The following is a 20,735-nucleotide window of genomic DNA, read 5'->3' on the forward strand; positions in this document are numbered from 1 at the left end:
AGGTTTCAACATGACAAGAAGAATACATTAAATACAAAAAAAAAAAAAAAATCTTATAATAAAAATTTGCTTAAATAATAAAAGAGAAAATATCAATCTATACTCTGAACTATATAGTTTGTATCAATTTAGACCATGAACGAATAATTATATCAATTTAAACTTCGAACTTCTATGAATGTATTAATATAAACCATCCGTCATGTTTTATTTGGATATATTCACAAAAGCTCAGGATTTAAATTGATATATTCATGTAAGCTTGAGATTTAATTTGATACCTTTGTAAAAGTTCCGTTGTCTAAATTGTTATAACATCGTAGTTTAGAGATTATATGATATTTGCTAGAAATAAAATAAAATGGAATTGAAAATATGACATCATAATAAAGAAGTATAAAACTTCCCTACTCAATGTATAGCTTTTAGATAACTTAGAATTCCATATTAAACGATCATTGTCTTTATCATCATCTCTCTTAACTAATAGAAATAAGTCATTATATGATAAGATTTTAATTAATTTTTCACTCTTTCGTTTTCAACAGATTTAAATGATGATTATAATTTGAAAATCCAAATAGGAAACTTTATCAAAACTCAAAAGTAACGTAGTTTTTTAGTCGGATAAGTATAAGTTTTTTTCTTAGTTTAATTTTCAAAACTATAGTTTGCAGTTTACACCTTCAATTAGATTTTATCGTTCATAATTAGAAATTAGTTTATATAATTGGATAAAACCTTCCTAAATAGTCCCTATATTAGGAATGGTGTGCGGAGATTTTATAATTTAACATCATATTTTCAGCAGTGAGAACACATTGTTAATGAAAAAAGTTTTAGTTAAAAATGATTAGCTGAAAATTTTTCCAACAGATCAAGAGCAAAAATAAAAAAAATAAAAACCCTATTCTGCATTGAGTTTTTGTTTCCTCCTTGATCTACTGAACCATTTTGAAGGTGGTGAAGGAGAAAACTCAAATGGTATTTGCGGAATTTCCATTTCTCCTTTCAAAATCTTCACAATTTCTCCAATCTCTGGCCTCATTTCTGGCATCTTTTGCAAACATATCAAAGCCAAATTTATGCATAAACTTGCTTGTTCCTTGTTATACTCATCTTTCAACCTCTCGTCGACGAGCTCCAACACGTTCCCCGACTGCGCTAAATGCCTACACCAACTTATAAGGTTAGCCTTCTCGAGCTTCATTGGCGATGCGAGAACGTGCAATGGTCGTCTTCCCGATACAATCACGAGTATTAGTACTCCCAAACTGTATATATCAGCCTTCTCCATTAGGAATCCACAACCTCCATATTCTGGTGCTACGTAACAAAGTGTTCCTCTCATGCTTGTTGTGCTACTAAGTTCTCTACTAAATAAATCCCCACTGCACATATCACTCCCTATGGATTGAGTGTTGTTCTTCTTCTTCCAACCTCTTCTGAAGCTAAACTCCCTGTCGAGTTCGGTCTGGTTCGGGTCTTGTTGTCTCAAGCGCTGCGTTCGTCGAAGGAAGTAAAACCGCTTCCCTAAACCGAAATGTGGCAGTTGTTGTAGGCTCTTGTTCCATTTGCTACAAGCTGAGGCTTCTAAACCCTTTGCTTTTTTGTTGCTTTTCCTACTAATCTCAGCAAAATTCTCTTCCTTCCACCATTCTTGCATCTTCTTCTGTTTCTTCTTGTTGTTCCTAGTTTTCGACTCTTTAGGCTCCAACTCGTTCGAGGGGTTTTCGAATCCCAATTCCGGTACTTTCGAGTCACCATTCACACCATCCATATTCTCCAATGGAAAAGAACAGTTACAATTAGCTTTTTCAGGTATGGTCTTAGTTTCTTCATCCCAATCAGGATTAGCTGTTGGATAAATCTGGCTTCCTATCCATTCCATAACATAATCTTTGCTACATAACTCGCCGCTTCCGTCCTGTCTCCACCACCAATCTTTCCCCCATTGTTTAGCACTATTCCCTCCATTATCAACACTCAAAACAGCACCAGAATTCAAGTCATTATTATGTTCAATCCCATAATCATAAGGAACAAAACGATTGCTCCAATCAGCTCCATTAACATCTAAACTTGAAACCTCCTTCCCTTTCTTCCCATCTCCCTCATTGGAAATATTGGCATTATAACTCAAAGAATTCAGATTCATACACTTAACATTATGAGACGTTTTGCTGTTTTTAGAAGAAGAAGATGCTTGTAAAGCAAGAGCAAAATCTACCTCAGTGTTGGATTCCACAGGAGTTCCAATGGCAGGAGTTTCATTAGCTAAAGTCCCTGAATAATCTTGACTCTTCCATAGCTCTTGGCTTCGACCCAATTCTTGACTGAACAAATCAACACCAAATTCTCCTTCAACTTTTATTCTTGACAATCCAAAGTCTGAAATCTTGGCTCGTTGATCCATATCAAGAAGCACATTACTAGGCTTAATATCTCCATGAATAACAGGTGGATCACAGCCAAGATGAAGAAATTCCAAAGCTCTAGCAACATCTAAAACGATATCAAATCTTCTTTCCCAACATAATCCACCAAACCCATCTGAGAATAGCGATTCCTGAAGGCTTCTATTAGGCATAAACTCATAAACAAGAACACGTTTGTTCTTCTCAACACAATATCCCAAAAGGGTCACTAAGAAAGGAGATCTCAACCCACCAAGAATCTGCAACTCGTTTTGAAATTCCCTCTCTGTTTCAAGAGAAACAGAGTCCAACCGTTTAATAGCAATCGATTTTCCATCTCTCAGAATCCCTTTAAACACAGTTCCCGATCCACCCTTTCCAATTATATTAGCAGAATCGAAACGATTTGTAGCCCGTTTGAGCTCTCTGTAAGAGAATCGCTGAAGCTTAAGAGGAGCACTGGAATCGAAGGGAATGGTTTTAGCTCGGTGAACAAAGGAATGATAGAGATGGTAGAGAAAATAAAGAAGAGAGAAGAAAATGACGACGGAAGCGGAAATGGTGAGTGCCAAGAACACAACCTTCGTTCTCGACAACGGGGAATCTCCGGCGACGGCGGTGGTGGGACTGGAAGCAAAGGGTCTAGAGGGCATTTTGAAAAAAATTGAGGAAATGGGTATCGGAGAAAAGTGAATTAGAAACAGAGAAGATGAAGAATAACATCATTTCATGGTTCTGATTCCATTTGTAAGTAACATAGAACTAGAAATGGGTTTGTGATGATCAAGGGTTTTTGCTGTAGAGTTGGATAATTGAGAAGAGGGATGGTTGAAGAAAGTTGAGAGGGATTTGTGAAGTTCGAACAGTTGAATTTTGGTGGGTAGTGGTGGGGATTATAATAATGGACTGAATCCGTGATTAGGAAATGAAGAACGATGGTGGAGGGTCCCAATGTGCTTTTGACTAAAGAGAAAGGGATTTTAAATATTATAGAAAAGGAAGAAATGGGATAAATGATGAACAATAATGTGAGAAAGAAAATGAAAATGGAGGGAAGAAATGGATTACAGTGGAGAATGGAGAATGGAGAAGACGATGAAGATAAAGTTTTTATTATAAATAAACACAAACTTTGTCTTACGCGCCATCATGGTGTTGGGTTCCACACGTTCATTCCAACTTTTCATACTTCCTTTTAAATTCTATTTCAAAAGTTTTTACTTTTTTTTTTTCAATTTAAAAAAATTACTTCTTTTATATTTCTTTTTTCATATCATATACTAAACCAAAATATTGCAAAATATCGATAATACATGTAGATTTCTATGTATATCTATCGAGGGTTATTATTGATAGATCTTGAAAGTTTAAGATATTCATAAATATTTTTTATTATTTAAAATAAATTTCTTTCTATATTCATCTCAGTTTTATCACTCTTAAACAAAATTCAAAACTTTAGAGAAATTATAAAAAGTAATAGAATGAATAAATTATTTACACTTTTGGATAAAATCATGTGTAATGAATTTTTATTTTTTAGTGATTATTTTGTTGTAAATAATTTGTATTTATTTATTATTCTTGAAAAAATCTCTTACTTCTTTAATTTTTAATATTTTTAGTTTTGAGTTTTTAAAAAGATGTTCATAAAGTTGTTAAGTATTTTTTTTTTTTAAAAAATAATTATTCTATTTAGATAAAAATGATCTATTTTAGGACTTCTTTGAATAATATGTTTAGAAGGGCATTGATTTTTTAAAAGAATAACTTTTAAATAATTATGTGATACAAAATTAAACGAGAAAAGGTGTTAAATTTTTCCGTTTAAAACTTGTATCACATTTTGAAAGTTATTCTTTTAGTTTAAAATATCATATAAATATTAAAAATAACAATAATAAACTATTCGTGGGTAGGGAGTCGGGATAAAGATTCAAACTTACCTTTTCTTCTTAAATAACAATATAGATGTGATTAAAACAAACGTAATTCAATTGACATTCGATCGTTTTTAGTAATTATTAAGTATATGGTTCAAATCTCCCATCTTCAATAATACTATATATATATATATGGATATGATATACAAACATCATTAATTTTCTTGCTTTGTTTTCTACTTTTTACTAATGTATTACAAAACTAAACCAAATATCAAAGACTAAAAGAAGCTATTTTTTTATATCGAAAAAGATTAGTTAATAATCCAATTCGATATAACTAAATTATTATTTCAATTAAACTACACTTCAAATCAAATTAATAAAGGTCTTTTTTTTTTTTCCTTCTTAAAATCATATTTAAATTAAATTAAGATAAAAGAAAAATAACACTAGAGGGGTTAAAATAAAATGTATGCAAAATTCATGGGGGGAAAAAACAATAGATGATATTGAAAAGAAAAAGGGAAAAGAAAAATTGAAATCAAAATGAGTGATTCATAGGAACTTAGGATTCCTTAGTGCTATTTTATTTATTTTATATTTTTTACTTTGGTGGCACTATCACATGCCAAAAAGCTTTTAGCAATTGTACATTTAAATAGTTAAAGGGAAACAAAAGAGATTGGTTAGGTCAGAAAAATAACTTAAAATTGGAATTCACAATATCCAAGGGGACCTTTATATATATATATATATAAATAATAATGATAAGAGGGCTATATTTTAAATTTCTAACTCTTCAATGCCTCTTTTTAATAATAAGATTTATTATATACTATTATTACTATTATTATAAGAATTAAAATGGAATAGATTTCAATTAGGAGGATTGAGATTTAAAAAAAAAAGGTTATTTGTAATAAATAAATATTATTATTTTTTAATGTTGTAAGGTTAGGTAGGTTGTTTTATGAAACTAATCGAAGTGCGCGTAAACTGGCTCGAACATTCATAATTAAGAAAAATTATTGTGAATGATAAAGCTGCTAATAAAATATTTCAAATAACAAAAGACCTTTTACGAGGGTTATTAATATTTAATTGACTCTCCGTTTTTTTACTTCTTTGTTGTCCTTCCCTTAGACATTATATTGTTCTTGAGATCCTTGTTTTATTTAATACTCTTTTTTATATAATTTACAAATTCGTGGGCACAAAATTAAAAGTTTAAGGGCTATTCGACATAAAATTTAAATTAATTTCTATTGAATCAATTTTTATTTTAAAATTAGATAAATTCAAGGTGTAAAATATAAATAATAAGTTAATAATTAAATTTCTTTTAAAACCCCACATATTAATTATATTTTGGAAGTTTTATGGCTATATATATATATATATATATATATAGTAGTAGGCTAGGCTTAGATCTAATAATTTTTTTTAGAAAATGTGTTTTTAGAATTTCATTCCAAAAGTTGGTAACAAAGAAAAGACATTAGCTTTTAGATTTATAAGAAAGTAATGTTCTAATTAATTATAATTTAGTAGAGAAGAACTATTTAAAAAGTCAATTTTGTTAGAGGTAAATTAAAAGCCAATTTGTGGGTATATTTAAGTTCTTAAGAGTATTTTAATTATGAATTTTAACCTTTGATTGCTAAAAAAAAAAAAAAGAGTTGTAAGTTTAAATTATAACTTCTCAATAGTAAAAACTTCTCTTATTTAATTTGTTGGTCTCATATTTGTTGATTTAATATTTTCAAAATTATTGATATTAAATTTTTTGTTTCTATTTTGTATTTAAAAAAAAAGTGATAAATGTAAAATTTTTTACTTTAAATAAAAGTTTCTTTAAGAAGTCCACAAAGGATTTCATACTTTTTATTCTAATTTTTGGGTCAAAATTGAGAGATAAAGGTTGGTGTTGCTTTTAACAATCTAGAATTCTTTAATCATATGGTTATATATAAAAAGCACCCAACTTCCAATTTACACTCTCAAAAGTCATTTCATGGGAAGGCTTTAGTGAATTTGAAAGTTTTGAAAATATTTTGATAAGTTTTTTTGCTCTTAGTTTTCGAAAATTCAGGGTTTGTTTAATTCATCTCTAAAATTGGAAAATTGCATCAAATGATAAAAAAAATTTAGAAAAAAAAAATCAACTCATAACAACTCTTTTTTGGATATTGCGAATATGACAAATACGACAAGTAATTAATGATATCAGAACGACTATCAAAGAACAATTAGAGGACCATCTACTTTTAAATTTCCTACTTTTGCAATTTGAAAAATATAGTGACATTAATCTTCTTATCATAATTTTTTTTTTCTATTTTTACAAATGCCTCAAATAAATTTGTGTTTGAGATACAGTGTTAAAGATAAACGTAAGAAGCAGAGTTTAGAAAATAGAGATAAAAGAAGAATATGATTTTTATTGATAACTTACAAAGTAATTGGTAAATCTAATCTATAAAAAAAATTTAAAAGTAAAAAATGTAAATATTGAAAGTTAATTATTTAGGTTTTTTTTTTTAATTTTTTTTAAAAAAAGGAGTATAAAGTAAAAATGAAGTAATGGTGGGAATAAGAAGGGAGTGATTGGTGGAGAGCAGAAGGAATATTCCTTAATTTAGGGAATAAATGAGGGGAAGAAGAATGGTATAATGTAAAATTATATGAATGAATATTCAAAAACAAATAAAATGTTTTTAGTTTTATTTTTATTTTTTAGATAAACAAAGAAAGAAAAAGAAAAAGAATAATTATAGAAATGGATTATTTGGTATGTGATGTGTGCTTTGTTGGTAGTGAACAATAGAACATGCCTCTGCTCAACCAACTCAGAAATAACATGTTACCACCCCTACCTCCCCCTTCTCATTTTCTTATCCTTTGAGTTTTATTATAAATCTCTTTATATATATATATATATATATATATATATATATATATATATATATATATATATATATATAAATGAATGGCTACCAAATAGAACAAAAAAGAAGTGTCCCCTTTTGGTGATGATTCTCCTAGATTTTTACTATAGGTTTCACATTTTTCGAAGAACATTCGAATTGTTAGTCAAATTTGAAAGGTAAAGACATTTTTAATTTTCAAATTTTAGCTTGGTTTTTTTAAAAATATTACCAATAAGGAAAAAACAAAATAAAGAAAACATTTTTGTAGGTGAAAAATAGTGTCAAGAGTCGATATAAACTTTCGACATATAACCGTACCTCTCTGAGAGTTAGATATAAGTATGGATAGAAATATTTAGTAAGCAACAAAAGGTAAAGATGGATTAAAGAAGGCGTTGGAAAAGAAAAGAAAAAAGTAACTTATGATCATGCACGTTTTTCTTTTTCGTCTCTTGGGATTCATTGTAAAGAAGGGTTATAGCTTGTTTCTTTTTCTTTCGCTTATAGAAATATAATTCTAACTCCACTTTTGGATAAAAAGAAAAAAAAAAGTATCAAAGTAGCTAGAGATGAGCCTTGATCGGTCGGATTCGGTTTTTTTTTTATCAAACCAACACTAAACAGATTATAGTCAATTTAGTAAAAGTTCAAAGCGGTCCCTATCATAAAGAAGTACAAACTGACTATTGGTCAGTCAGGTGATCGGTTTAGGTCGATTTAAACTTTTCAAAATTTTTAAATATTTTGTCAGTTTGGATTTTTTCAAACCAACACCAACTGAACCTCTCCTTATCTCCGACTGACAACAGTTGGTCATTTTGATCGGTTGGCTCAGTTTTTCGATCTATCATATTCATCCGTACAACAGCTTAGCTCAACTAACACAATATATGTCGAGAACTTAGAGGTTCTAGGTTCAAATCTCCCACCCCATTGATACTAAAAAAAAGTTGTATTCTACCTTTAATACAATAAGAAAAAGTTAAGAAAATAGCTTCAAATATGGTGGGATCTTTATATTTTGTTCTTTTTAAGGTTGTGGGAATTTATATTTTCCATCATTGAACATAAAAACATCTAATAACCTATGCCAAATGTGGACATATAAATCAAGTGAAGAAGGACATATATTGGTTTTGATAAGAGAAGGCCAAATAAAATGTGACATGTTTGTGCAATTGGACCAACCATTAATTATATATACCATATTACAATCATGTGGGGGAAATAATTTTAATATATAATGTAATAATAATAGTGAAAAGAATATATATATATATATATATATATATATATATATATATATATATTATAGTCTCTCAATCATAACCCATTTTTCAATTATGGAAGGATGAAAGTGAAAGATTAAAGTGAACCCATTAACTAATGTCTCCCAAGAGCATCCCATCAAGGGGAATATAATTGAGATTTTTCCCCAAAATTTAGGCATAATTATTTGTTTGATTCTACACTTTTTTTTTTTTTTGGTTTCAATATGTTTTGTTATGATTGGTATTTAAAATCATTAAACTTTATTATATGATGTATTAACAATATGTATTAAGCATATGATTTGGTGGTCTAAGTAAGTAAGACTGTTTAATTAGTTATGTATTGGATTTTGTAAAATAGAAAAGAATGGTTGAGGTGAGGTAAGGTAAGAGAAGTATGGGTAACAGACCAATAAAATTTTGTGAAACTGTAGGTGACAGTGATCGTGGTTGGTCCGTGACAGAAGAAGAAAAGAAATGTTACCCAAAGAGTAATATGATATTTGATAGATGTGATTCACCTAAACTATGGCCCCATCATCAAACTATAGTTTCATTATTATTCAAAACATAGTCACTAATTTAGTCATGTGTACGTTGATACTTAATAAAAAAAAAATTAATAATTGATTTTGATTAATGGTTTGTTTGGATCAATTAGTATATGTTGTAGACTATTAATCAATTATTGGGTGAGTCAAATAAATGTATTTATGTTTAATAGAGTTCTTGTTCAAAATATGGTTTACAGCTGAAGTTTGGAGCCTCACTTGAGCGAAGAGACGACAACAACAACAGCATTATATTTTTAATGTGTCCTTTTCTTTTCTTTTTTTGTGTTTTGAGTCTCACCTAATTTTTAAATCATATATTTAAGATTATCATTGAATTAATTAGTTATATAACTGTATTAGTCAATTGATTATATATAACATCATAGTCTAGTTGATGGTTATATTTGTATTTATTTTATTACTGTTATTCTTATTAATAAACAATAAATAACCAACTACAACTAGACATATTTAATATTATCTATATACATACATATATAGATATAGATATATTGTCGAAGATTAAAGAAAAGCCAAACAAGGGATAGTCTTTCAAACTGTAAAAACCAGACTGTTTTCTTAAAAACAAACCAAAAACTCAATAAAACTGAAAAATGTAGTTCGGCTCAATTTAAAGAATTTTTGAAACCGAATTAATTCAGTTCGGTTTTACATTTGAAAATGGAATTTGAAACTGAAATGAACCATTTTTAATTACTATATATATATATATGTTTTTAGAGAAAATTAAAATCGAAACTCTTTTAATCTAAAAAAATAAAACTAAATTTGAAATCAAATCGAATCGAACGGAATTGTTTTTTAATATTTGTAAGAATACCAAAACCAAATTTCGGTTCGGTTCGATTTTGCCATCAAATCCAATTTAAACGAATCTTTTCCACTCCTAAACATCGCACATCAACTAGATGTACCTCTCTAATTCTTAAAAGTTTTATTGTTTCTCTCTCCCGGATACCGACGACAAACAACACACATAGACTTTTCAAAGAAAGCTTTATTTTCCCTAAACAACGAATGGAGGAGCTAAACAACGAATGGAGGAGGAACTCGATAATATTTTCGTTTTTATATTACAAAAGATAATGAAAGGGTGCAATCAGTGAATCTATGAACCACATAATGCATGGAAATAGTTAAACTTCATTCTAGACAATGATCAAATCATGTGAGATGCCTGATTTATACTTTTTGAAGGAACATGAGTGAAAAAAGGAAAACGAAACTCGGAATCAAGGATGAACAACACATCGTAATTTATTGGGACTTATAAAATGTACAAGACTACTTCACCTCGAACTCCAGAGGTGAATGAGTTGGATTGAAGTCTGTGTCAATCTTCTGAAGTTGGTGGGTTGAAAGAGCTGATACAATTTCCCTGCAGTAACCGTTCTAAGAGAGCCATGAGAGTCTTTAAGAAAGAAGCCATCCGTTTGAAATGGGAGTCCAATGTCGTCGATGTTGTGGCCATGAAAATGTGAGGAGGAAATAATTGCGACACTCGTACTGCTCAACTACGCCATGCGGAAGATACTTCAGAATCAACATCTTCTTCCCACCAAGTGGCAGCCTACAAAAGAAGACTAGATTTCAACAGTATCCCATAATTTTATAGAAGCAAATTTGAAGTGTTAGCTTCATAAAGGATCATTTCACTGAATAAAAAACGTAGGCAGCAAAATATGAAGCAGATTTCTCTTCAAATTTCTGGTAGGTTGGTGCGGAAGCAAATAAGAATTAATAGTCCAAGAAAAAGTAGCAATAAATATAGAAGGAAAAATGTAAAACAGAATCACAAATATAAAGGGAGAACCTTGTAGCCCCTGCGGAGAAATTCTAGTGAGCTTCCTTGCTCCTCCTGTAGTCCAAGGACCCTCAGTAGTTCATCTTTGGTCTAAATTACGAGCAACAGTTAGTCCAAAACACCAGACAAATGATAAAACAGCTAAAAGTTCAAGTACTTTAGTTTAACATACTTCACCAAGGGTGAACCTTGTTTCACTCTCTGCAACGCAGGCATAAGAATTATCAGATTGTTTCAGCATCACTTGCCAAGGTCCTGAAAGTATTATGAAGATGAATAGAAACAGCAGATTGATGTGAAAAAGCATATGAATCTAAAACTCAGACAGCAAAACTTAAGTGGGTGGTGAACCAATTTGGACTGAGAAAGATATCAAGAGAATTAAAAAAAGAACAAAAAATCTCCAACGCCAAGTTCAAGATAACAGTAGACGCACCGGGGTATTGACGAAACAATGCTCCACTGTAATTAACGATATAAGGTGCTACTGCTACTGTCTTGGTATCCCTCCCCACAAAGAGAACCAGAAAAAGAGAATTTAGTCAATGTCAATATAATTAGAAAGGATTCCAAGATGAGATCCAAAACCTTAGAATACTCTCTGATTCGAATGTAGAACACTGGGATAAACTGAGAGAGAAATCGATAATGCAAATCTTTGGGGGGAAATCCCAGTAAGCCCAAGTCCGCACTGTAAGTTTACAAACTTTTGATCAATAGTTGCATATATGAACCAAGTATCTATCGTATATGGATGAAGAGGTCCATTACCGCAAGGTTTCAAGTTCTAGATTAAACAACAGGGTGGGGATTGACGAAGCAAAAGTTTCCTGCAAATCCCAAACTGACGTTAACTAAACAAATTACCTATTGTGTGAAAAAATGTCACTTAGAAAGTCATTAATATATCTTACTCAGCTCGTGCTCAGTAAGTTTGGAAAAGACATTCTATAACCATCGATCCCACAATGAAAAAGGTCGCTTATATAATGGTAATAATTATAAACTCACATCAAAGCATCTAAAATATCAGTATTTTGTAGACAGCTGAATCATAATCGATGGGAGGAATACGTTTTTAAGAAAAAAATATAATTTGTACTGAAAAACGGAAATTAGTGTAACGTGACCAATTAGAGAAGGAATCATGAAAACTTCTAATCAGAAGCTAATCAAGGTATGCCAAAGGTTCAAAAACTGCTATCTTGCAATTAGCATGGACATCATACCACATACTTCTCTATCAAACCAAGTTCACGCGTGCTACAATTAATGAATATATACAAAGATGGAGGGTCACTAGATGTCCAACGACCTGCAAATCAGATGGATTGCAAAGAGTGAGAAATCATTAAATGAGAATGTTGGTTCTGGAAAGAAGCAGGTAAAGAAATAAAAGATGATTACAATATGACAAATCCAAACCAGCTGAGGAAGAAGAAACATGCTTATATCCACAAAAGTGAAGTGAAATACATTGGAAGAGGCAGTTTTAAGTTTATAAATAGCTTTCTCGTATGAGAATTAAGGTCTATCATAATTCATATAGCTTTTTTTCATCTCATCAATATTTTCTCCCTCTCGCGCTTCTTTTTATTTCCTGACATTTTCTTTCTTCTAAATCAAGTTTTTTACAGTCTATGAACGTAGGTTGCAGTGTTGCCATAATGGTTAGGGTCACGTAAAATGACATATATTTGTAAAACGCACTTGATAGTGAAATACATGGCCATGACATGCACAGAATAACAGAAAAAAAAAAAGGAGGATAAGAATGTAAAACATCTTGTGAGATCCATGTCTCTAAAACCAACCTGCATTGTCGTCTTCAAAATCAAAATCAAGGGTGTTTCTAACAGATCTGAAGAAAGATGTGACAGGTCCAGCAGGAACATCGTCCAGAGAACTTACAGTTATACCATCGATCTGAAAGATAAAAGGGAAAAACGAAGTCAAATGAGCATATAAAAAGGAGACCAAGATTTATATTGTGTGAACAAGCATGCCTTCGATTAGCTCACATCATTTGTTACTAGTAATTATATTGTGTCGTCAGATTATTTATTTATTTTTCAACTACTATGTGACACTAAAATATATGTGAGAAGATGCTGGATATTAAACATTCTAAGTGGCATGAACAATCTTGAATTCATGCATATCTTTACTGTATGCAGACCTGCTAGGGGTGAATATGATAGACCAAAAAAATCGAGCCAACGGACCAAATTGAAGTCAGTTGGTCAGAGAGTGAGAGTAGTCGGTTGGTGTTAGTTTGGGAAAGTTCCAAATCGAAATATGTTAAACTGACCGACATTTACTCATTGACTGTCAAGGTCGGCTAAAACGTTTACTAAACCGATCCTCGTCGGTTCAGTGGCCGTTTGATCAACCAATGATCACCTCCAAGACCTGCAACCACTGTTTGAGTTGCTTTCGATCTTTCATTTACTCACTATGCTTCTCGTGATAAATAAGCTGAAACCTTAAACTTGTCCCTTTTTTTTAATGGACAATGCCACAAGCTAAAAAAGAGCCGCATCATTGTGGGAACAAATATAATTTTTTTATAAAAGAAAGACACCCTTAAAATGAAGCAGTTGTGCCTTTGGGTGGATGCTCTTTCCAATATCTTTGGAAGGAGAAGGACTGATTTGAGAAAAATAGGAGAATTTTCCATGTAGTACATAGAATTTTTTTTCACATCTTTAAGATGCCCTTTTTCTTGGAGTGCTATTACCAAATCCTCCAGAATTATTTATCTAACCGATTAATGACAACCAAAGTGTTTCTGCTGAAATATCTTTTCACTTGGTTTGCATCTTCCCTCTCTTTTCGTACTCTTACTATCCTAAACAAAATACTTACTTCTTACGAATGAAGCAAAACAAAGGAGTTTGAAAAGTTAACTAGTTACCGAGTCAATAGCTGTTTTGAACAACTCTGAAGCTCTCCGCTTCTCTGGCTTATCTGGAAACACCTAAATTTATAACATGAGTTTTTAACAGCTGCACAAAATTCAGAAGAGGTTTGCAATATATAAGTGTGTGTATATATAGATAGTTGCTTACAATGCAAGATCTAGTTCCTCTCTTTTCTTGAAGATTCCTTGCAACAGCCAGGGCCAGTTGAATATTTGCATCAATGAACTCATCTGAAGATCCCTTTACATATTTAGAAATTTTCTCAAATCAAATATTCATATGCTATCAACAATCCAGAATATTGAAAAGAACCTAAACCAACAAAGTTATGAATCTAATCCATGCTCAAGTACATCAAGTTTTAAATCTCGGTGGCGCATTTAATTTACCTATATCTCATGGTTTACTATTCACAACTTTTTAACTGGATTCATCGCACAGAATAGTAGTCTTAATGTTCATGCCTCGCTCATACAAGAAAAACACACAAACATAAAATTCTTAGGAATATTATAAAATGACCCTATGACCTATTCTAATTGAGTACATGCAAAATCAAGAACAAAAACGAGCTGCAAAACAGACCGGGTTTCCGTATGTATGGGGGGGGAAAGCCTATATGAGGAATATTTTAATAAAGGAGAAAACAAAACATTCTAAGCAGAAAATTCCATTGACAACATGCTGGAGAAAGATACCTTATACGAAGAAATGTTGCTAGGCAGGGGTCTGAATATGGGAAATCCCACCAAAAACAAAAAAAAAAAACAAGATTAGAAAATAATGAAAATTATACTATGAAGAACTAGATAATAAATTCGAGAATTAACCACATTCCGACACTGAAGCAAAGGATATTGTTACTTCTCATAAGCTGCAAAGATGTTCAGAAACAATTTACTACTACAAAAAATCAAGTCAGCAAAATCCCATCTCGAAAAAGGGTTTCAACTATACAAGATTCTACTTAAAAGAATAATTACAAAAAGCCTTTGAAACTAAATTCCAACGACCACACCTCTAAAACATTGCTTCTCTCCTCTCCTCTCCCCCAAATATTCCATGCTAAAGCTCACGCCTAACAACCCATAATAAGCTGCTTTTCTCCCTAAAAGGCAGATGGAGAAGGAACTCCTCGATCATGGCACGAACAATTTACCTAAACGGACTACACTACGGTTGGAATCTTAGTTTCAAATTTTAAATTGGGTCCTCCGCAAGAAGGAAGCTCCGAAATTAAACCCACTAGATGATCTTAACAAAAGCCCAACCGATTATGATACTTGGGGCATGAGGATTAGAAGAGACGAAAACAAACGTACAGCATGGTAGTAGTAACTCTGATGCTAACTTGCTAAGTAACGGATTTAAGGAATGAACAGCATTTCTCAAAAGAAAGAGCCTAATAGAACTGAAAAGTAAGACCAATCAATATTCATAGAGAAAATAAAACATTACGGGAAATCAATCTCCAAGCGCATCTTTCCATCTTCCAGAGCATAAGCAAGAGAATTCGCAGCATCGGAGACTAACACCTCGTAGGTTTTGGGCTTATAAATCGGAACACCAGCCTTAGGATCGGAGCTCTGAGTAACCGGTGCAGCTCGTTCTTTGTCACGACAGTGTATTCTAAAGCAAAATCCGGAAGCCGCCAAAGTTTGAGCGCCAAATAAACTGGATGGAGTAGAACGCCGTAAGGAAGAGGAAATGGGAGAAAAGAGAAAGTTGCTCTGAAACGGTCGAGAAAGAGAGGGAATGTAGGGTGGTGAAGAGATAAACGCCATGATCGGCATGGCTAAGCTCTCTGAAGTTGTCAGTGGAAGTTCAGTCGCCGGGGAAAAGAGAGCCGGTCGTTTGGATGAGACGATAACGAACTTGAAGACACCACTTTATGATTTTCCCGCGAGTCCTCTATCTTCTTGAATATTCGTATTAGCCCCTTCAACTTCTTCGAATTATGATTGAGAGATACTTCTAATATTCTATTTATAACTATTTCTTTAAATACTATTTTCTTTTGTTTATTTTATAATACGTTCAAATTTAAATCCAACTCTATTTTGTGTTCAATTTTTATTTTGTTCATTTTTTACTCTCTCCTAAGTAAATTTTGCACCTTGTGTTCTTTTTCTTGGGCAAGTAGGCTTTTCGTGACATTATTTTAAGAAAAATATTTAGGTGAATCTTGAGTTGTACTTATCTTTTTTGTGTCCATCATAAGTGTTTAGTCACTAATGTCGTATGACAAATTTGTCTTTTTTTTTTTTTTTTAACTTGTGGTAAGAGTTTAATATTTTATATGATTGAAAGGCTATATAAAGATGAGTGTAACTTAGGTTGCACCTAAGTATCGTACTTAGTTTTAATTTTAAAACTCATCGAAGGAGGGAAAAAACTCGATCTTTATGAAGTAAGATAAGAATGGTAGAAAAAGATAAGCATCGTCTTGGTTCTTGAACTTTTAAGATTGTTTTATTTTGACCCTTAAACTCTCAAAATGTTTGTTATTTGATGTTATACTTCATCGATGGTTCTATTTTGATCCTTAAATTTTCAAAATGTCTATTGTAGTCCACGAACTCTTCAAAAAATAATCATTTTCAAAAAATAATCATTTTAACCTTTTCTATAATGTTATTGTACTTTTAGAAAACAATGTATAAATACACACACTAACCAATTGGTTTAAAATGTATGCAATCTGCAATGTTATGTAACTATTCAACAGCTAGTTTTGGAGGAGAGAACAATAGGAGATTTTTGTAAGAATGACCCGATTTGATTTGAGAGGCCCAAATGAATTTTGACTTATCTTTGTCAGAACTTAAGTTTGGTGTTTTCCAAAACAAGCCATTTAGGAAGAAAACAAAAGGAGAACAACTCTGAAGAAACAGCTAAACCAGGCACAACATATACAATTACTCTTCATTGCCAACGCTTTGATTTACAACTAATGGTAACATAGGTGAAACAAAATGAAAGAATATCAAGATGATAAGCACAAATAGGGTAAGAAAAATCTATGATGTCACTGAAAGGCAAGGGCTAGAGGCACTTCAAAACTCTGTATGGCCTTTTTAATTGTTCCCATATCGATGTCGATTAGTCGTCCTGTTGTTGACGAAACTGTGATGCATCTCTTTGCTTCAGCGTCGGGAACAAATAGTTTTGCTTTCTCTTCAGAGCAAAACAAGGCAATGCTGCAAACACATTGGCATCGCATAACATGTCAAGCAAAGTTCTTTCCATAGCAGATGGAAGATTTTAAGATCAGTGAGCAAATTATTGAGTTTCTATGAGGCCGAAACAGAACAATACCTTGGTTTTTCACGAGCAATGGCGAGTTGGACAGCAGCTGTGTTGGTAGCAATTAGACCGGCCGAGTCATTAATCAGAGCAGCTAGCTACACATTGCAGTTAAGAATGATATGTTTAGGCACTTAACTTTTGTCAACTCCTTTGTAACCATACCCTCTTCATTTTTCCTTGATTTCCTAGTTAAGTTTGTGTTTTGCGTATTTATCCTTTTAGAGTTTACTCATCAACACTAAAAGAGAAAGATGGATCATTGTGGATACCTGTCCGGGAGTCGTGATAAATACGATGCTTGCATTATTGCCCACCTCCTCCTCTACATTTTCCCGTTCCTTTTCACGTGGAATGACAAAGACTGGCTTGAATCCCCTGTATTTAGATGCAATAAACATTATCATCAGAAGATAGTGAGAGAAAAAGCAGCACAAGTTACTTTTTATTTCCTTCAATCCATTTGTATAAGCCTATAATTCAACCTTTTTTCCGATGAAGTAAGATATTGACATGGTACCAACCTTATACAATTGGCTATTTCTGCCCAAGCTCGAATGGGTAGCAAGCTATCAGTATCACCTTTGGACTGCATGGAGGCTTTTGAATCTGATTCTATTCCATGAATCACAATATATTTTCCCTTCTCCACACCGGCTTTCTTATATTTTTCTGCTATAACCTCCTTCAATTTCCTCGCGATCGAAACTTTAAGTGGAGGAACGGGATGCCTGGGAACGCTACGAAATGGCCTCCCTAACCAGTCAACCATTTGATGATACCTAAATCATGAAAATCAGCCTTCAAGGCATCAAAAAGGTAGAAGTTTGAGCTAGATATTTCTCTTTGCTTCATCAGTTTTCAAATAAAAACTACTATTGTCCTCTGATAAAAGCCATACTTTTCTCATTTAGTGGAAAAAAACTGCTCCTCATATCATATAGGAGGATTGAGTTAACTAAGAGACAAATGATCAAATTCTTCTGAATTTAAAAACAACAAACAACTACTAAATCTAAAAGTTTAAACTAATAAGTTATGGTCTTACACGAAACCTAAAAGCTTATATTGATAAGTTATAGAAATATAACATATTCCATATATACATTCTTGGCATCCTCCTTTTTGTGGCTTAGAAAATAAGCATAACATCCCAGTGAGTGATTATCAACAAAGTAACTCCCACCCCAAAGCTATCTCAAACTAATATTAGGCTCAAACGCTTATATGAAAACTTTTGTACAAATTTATAACAAAAGCATAAAATATTCTCACATGTTGAACCCTCCCTCAGAAAGATTAGAGCTTTCTGGTTTAAATGTTTCGGACAGGAATAGCCCTGCTCCAGCAGCATTCACATCTGGGTAAATGTAGCTCACTCTGTCTCTGGCTGTTGTCATAAACAAAAACACAGCATGCCCAATCCCTGCTAGCTTGGTTGACAAGACCATGTCATAATACCTGCCCTGCAACAACAATGAAACCAGTTACACCACTCAAATCAGTCTGAATTTCTCTAATTCTCACATAACTAAGATAAAGCTTAAACCCTACAAACTCCAAAATTATTCAATGTGACCACCCTATTGATGATTTGGTATAGATTCAAATTTTGTTTTTCCCTAACAACTTGATAAAACCCGATAAATTGGAATATAAACAATAACCAAACTACAAAACAAACCAAGTAATTTGAGGTACTTGACCCTTCCTTCTTGAGATCACTCTCAAGCCATATGATTCTCCAAGATATTGGCTAGCTTCTCCTTTCCTCTCCCTCTATATTTATAATCAAATATCATAACAACCTAACTAATTACTAACATACTCTTAATATTCTAATTACACCCTAAATACCATTCCTACCACGCCAATGTTCAATCTTGAAAACCCCGGCCTACATCACCATTCAATATTTCTTGACCCACTATTGACCAAACCACTTGAACACTAGGGCCAATGTCGGTAGGATCACTTAGTCATGTTTCATAATTGGAAAAACGACGACAGTGTAAATGCATCCCACTCAATCAAAGAAAGTTATCGGAGTGTTGGCCAAGATGTGCACTAAATTCTTTTCGAGTGATCTCCAAATCACTAGTATATCTATCAAGTATGAGCATCATGAAAGTTCCATATCCAAGTAGAAGCATCATGATCCTTAGCCATTGTTCTCTAGAAATGTCAGTCTAGCCCGTTTCTTGGAAGATGTCTCCGTAGGATCGCAATATTTAAAACCTTTCATACATCAAAACATGTAGAATCACTAGCAATATTGTTCTGTCCAAATTCAAGGTAAATTGTTGAGAGAAAATGAACCGACCTTGAGCACTCCAACCATGTCAGTATACTCTGCTGGTTCAGGAAAATAATCATCGGGATCATACACATTAGACCATCGCACATTCTTATTCAATTCATACGTCTGTTTACCCCTCGCCGAAGCCACCACATCGATTTGAACACCCGGGTACCGATCCTTAAGCAATTGAATCGCCGGAAAGAAGAGAAGGTTCTCATAAACACCCCCAGAGATCACGCAGCAGCACCGCCGCACATCTCCTCGGAGTTTGAGACCCAGAGAAGCGATTTCCACCATATAACCCTGAGGAAATTTCAAGAACCCATATGGATTGTTCGGATTATCCGGCGGCCGAGGGTCCTCTTCCTGCTTCCCGTCAGAGAAGAGAGAGCCGTACTCCATCTCCGGATCCTCGCCGTCGTCGAAGGGGTCAAACCATGGATTCTTCTTGGAACAGGGGATTCGCAGTTTTGAAGAAGTCGAGAGAGAAATTAGTAGTGGGGATAGAAAAAGCGGTTTAGTGAAGTGGGTCGAAGGAGAAGAAGGTGGAAAGCTTGAAGTGGGCAAAAATGGGGGAAGGGATTTGGTGGGTAGAGAAGAAGTAGCCATGGATGAGTGTTGGGAGGTAGTTTCTTTGGGGATTTGGATTGGAATTCCATAGCGTTTAGGTAATTTGATCTTCAGAAATGTGTGGAAGGAAGGTTTGGATTTGGATAAGCCTTTCCACTTCCTCTAAAGTTTCCCTTTTTCTTAAATATCACTATTTCTCCCAAAACTTTTGTAAAATTACCACTTGCTCCTTATAATTTTGGTGGCCAATAATTTAGTCATAATCTTAAATTTGTTCCAATTACATTATGAGATTAAAACCAAATTTATTTGGAGTTAGAGGTTTGATTCAAAAATCTTTAATTTTTTTTTTGTCTTTATAACACATTCAAAATTTTAAAATAATATATAAGCTTTAATTCTATGTCCCAAGTATTCTTTTAATTTGTATCTAAGTACGAATTTTATAAAATATTTGAAATTCACATCTTTTCAAAAAAAAAAAAGTTGAATTTTATACTAGTACACCTATTAACGCATTGTATCTTTCTTAAAAAAATAATTTCATAAAATGTTAAATGTCAAGGAGATATCATACATAAAATAAAAATAAAAAAATACTTTAAAATTTATCGTCACAAAAACGACAAGTTTAATGATCTACTAGATATTTGTAAAATGTTTGTGACTTTTTTGATACAAAATTAAACTTTGAAAAATCTATTAAACAATTTGGAAAGCTAAAAGACTCAATAATCATAAAAATCATAG

At 32.5% G+C, this 20,735-nt stretch overlaps 3 protein-coding genes across 3 annotated transcripts; all 3 read right to left on the minus strand.

The window, feature by feature from the left end:
* Nucleotides 1-761: 761 nt before the first annotated feature.
* On the minus strand, nucleotides 762-3,500 carry LOC103499842 (putative receptor-like protein kinase At1g80870). Its single transcript, XM_008462960.3, has one exon. It carries the CDS (start codon nucleotides 3,068-3,070, stop codon nucleotides 908-910), a length of 2,163 nt encoding a protein of 720 aa, XP_008461182.1. The 5' UTR covers nucleotides 3,071-3,500; the 3' UTR covers nucleotides 762-907.
* Nucleotides 3,501-10,202: 6,702 nt separating this feature from the next.
* LOC103499841 (protein LPA3) lies at nucleotides 10,203-15,759 on the minus strand. The gene is made up of 12 exons (XM_008462959.3): nucleotides 15,266-15,759; nucleotides 14,506-14,536; nucleotides 13,955-14,047; nucleotides 13,801-13,863; nucleotides 12,698-12,809; nucleotides 12,113-12,198; nucleotides 11,655-11,713; nucleotides 11,472-11,574; nucleotides 11,320-11,380; nucleotides 11,056-11,138; nucleotides 10,893-10,973; nucleotides 10,203-10,649 (listed from the first exon to the last, which is right to left on the minus strand). The coding sequence occupies exons 1-12, from the start codon at nucleotides 15,598-15,600 to the stop codon at nucleotides 10,590-10,592; spliced, it is 1,167 nt and encodes a 388-aa protein (XP_008461181.1). The 5' UTR covers nucleotides 15,601-15,759; the 3' UTR covers nucleotides 10,203-10,589.
* A 959-nt stretch (nucleotides 15,760-16,718) lies between these two features.
* On the minus strand, nucleotides 16,719-20,135 carry LOC103499839 (photosynthetic NDH subunit of subcomplex B 1, chloroplastic). Its single transcript, XM_008462958.3, has 6 exons — nucleotides 19,437-20,135; nucleotides 18,389-18,579; nucleotides 17,638-17,895; nucleotides 17,386-17,491; nucleotides 17,126-17,211; nucleotides 16,719-17,007 (listed from the first exon to the last, which is right to left on the minus strand). Exons 1-6 carry the CDS (start codon nucleotides 20,022-20,024, stop codon nucleotides 16,836-16,838), a joined length of 1,401 nt encoding a protein of 466 aa, XP_008461180.1. The 5' UTR covers nucleotides 20,025-20,135; the 3' UTR covers nucleotides 16,719-16,835.
* Between the last annotated feature and the right edge of the window lie 600 nt (nucleotides 20,136-20,735).

Source organism: Cucumis melo, chromosome 1 (assembly GCF_025177605.1).
Source record: "Cucumis melo cultivar AY chromosome 1, USDA_Cmelo_AY_1.0, whole genome shotgun sequence".
Lineage (NCBI taxonomy): Eukaryota > Viridiplantae > Streptophyta > Magnoliopsida > Cucurbitales > Cucurbitaceae > Cucumis > Cucumis melo.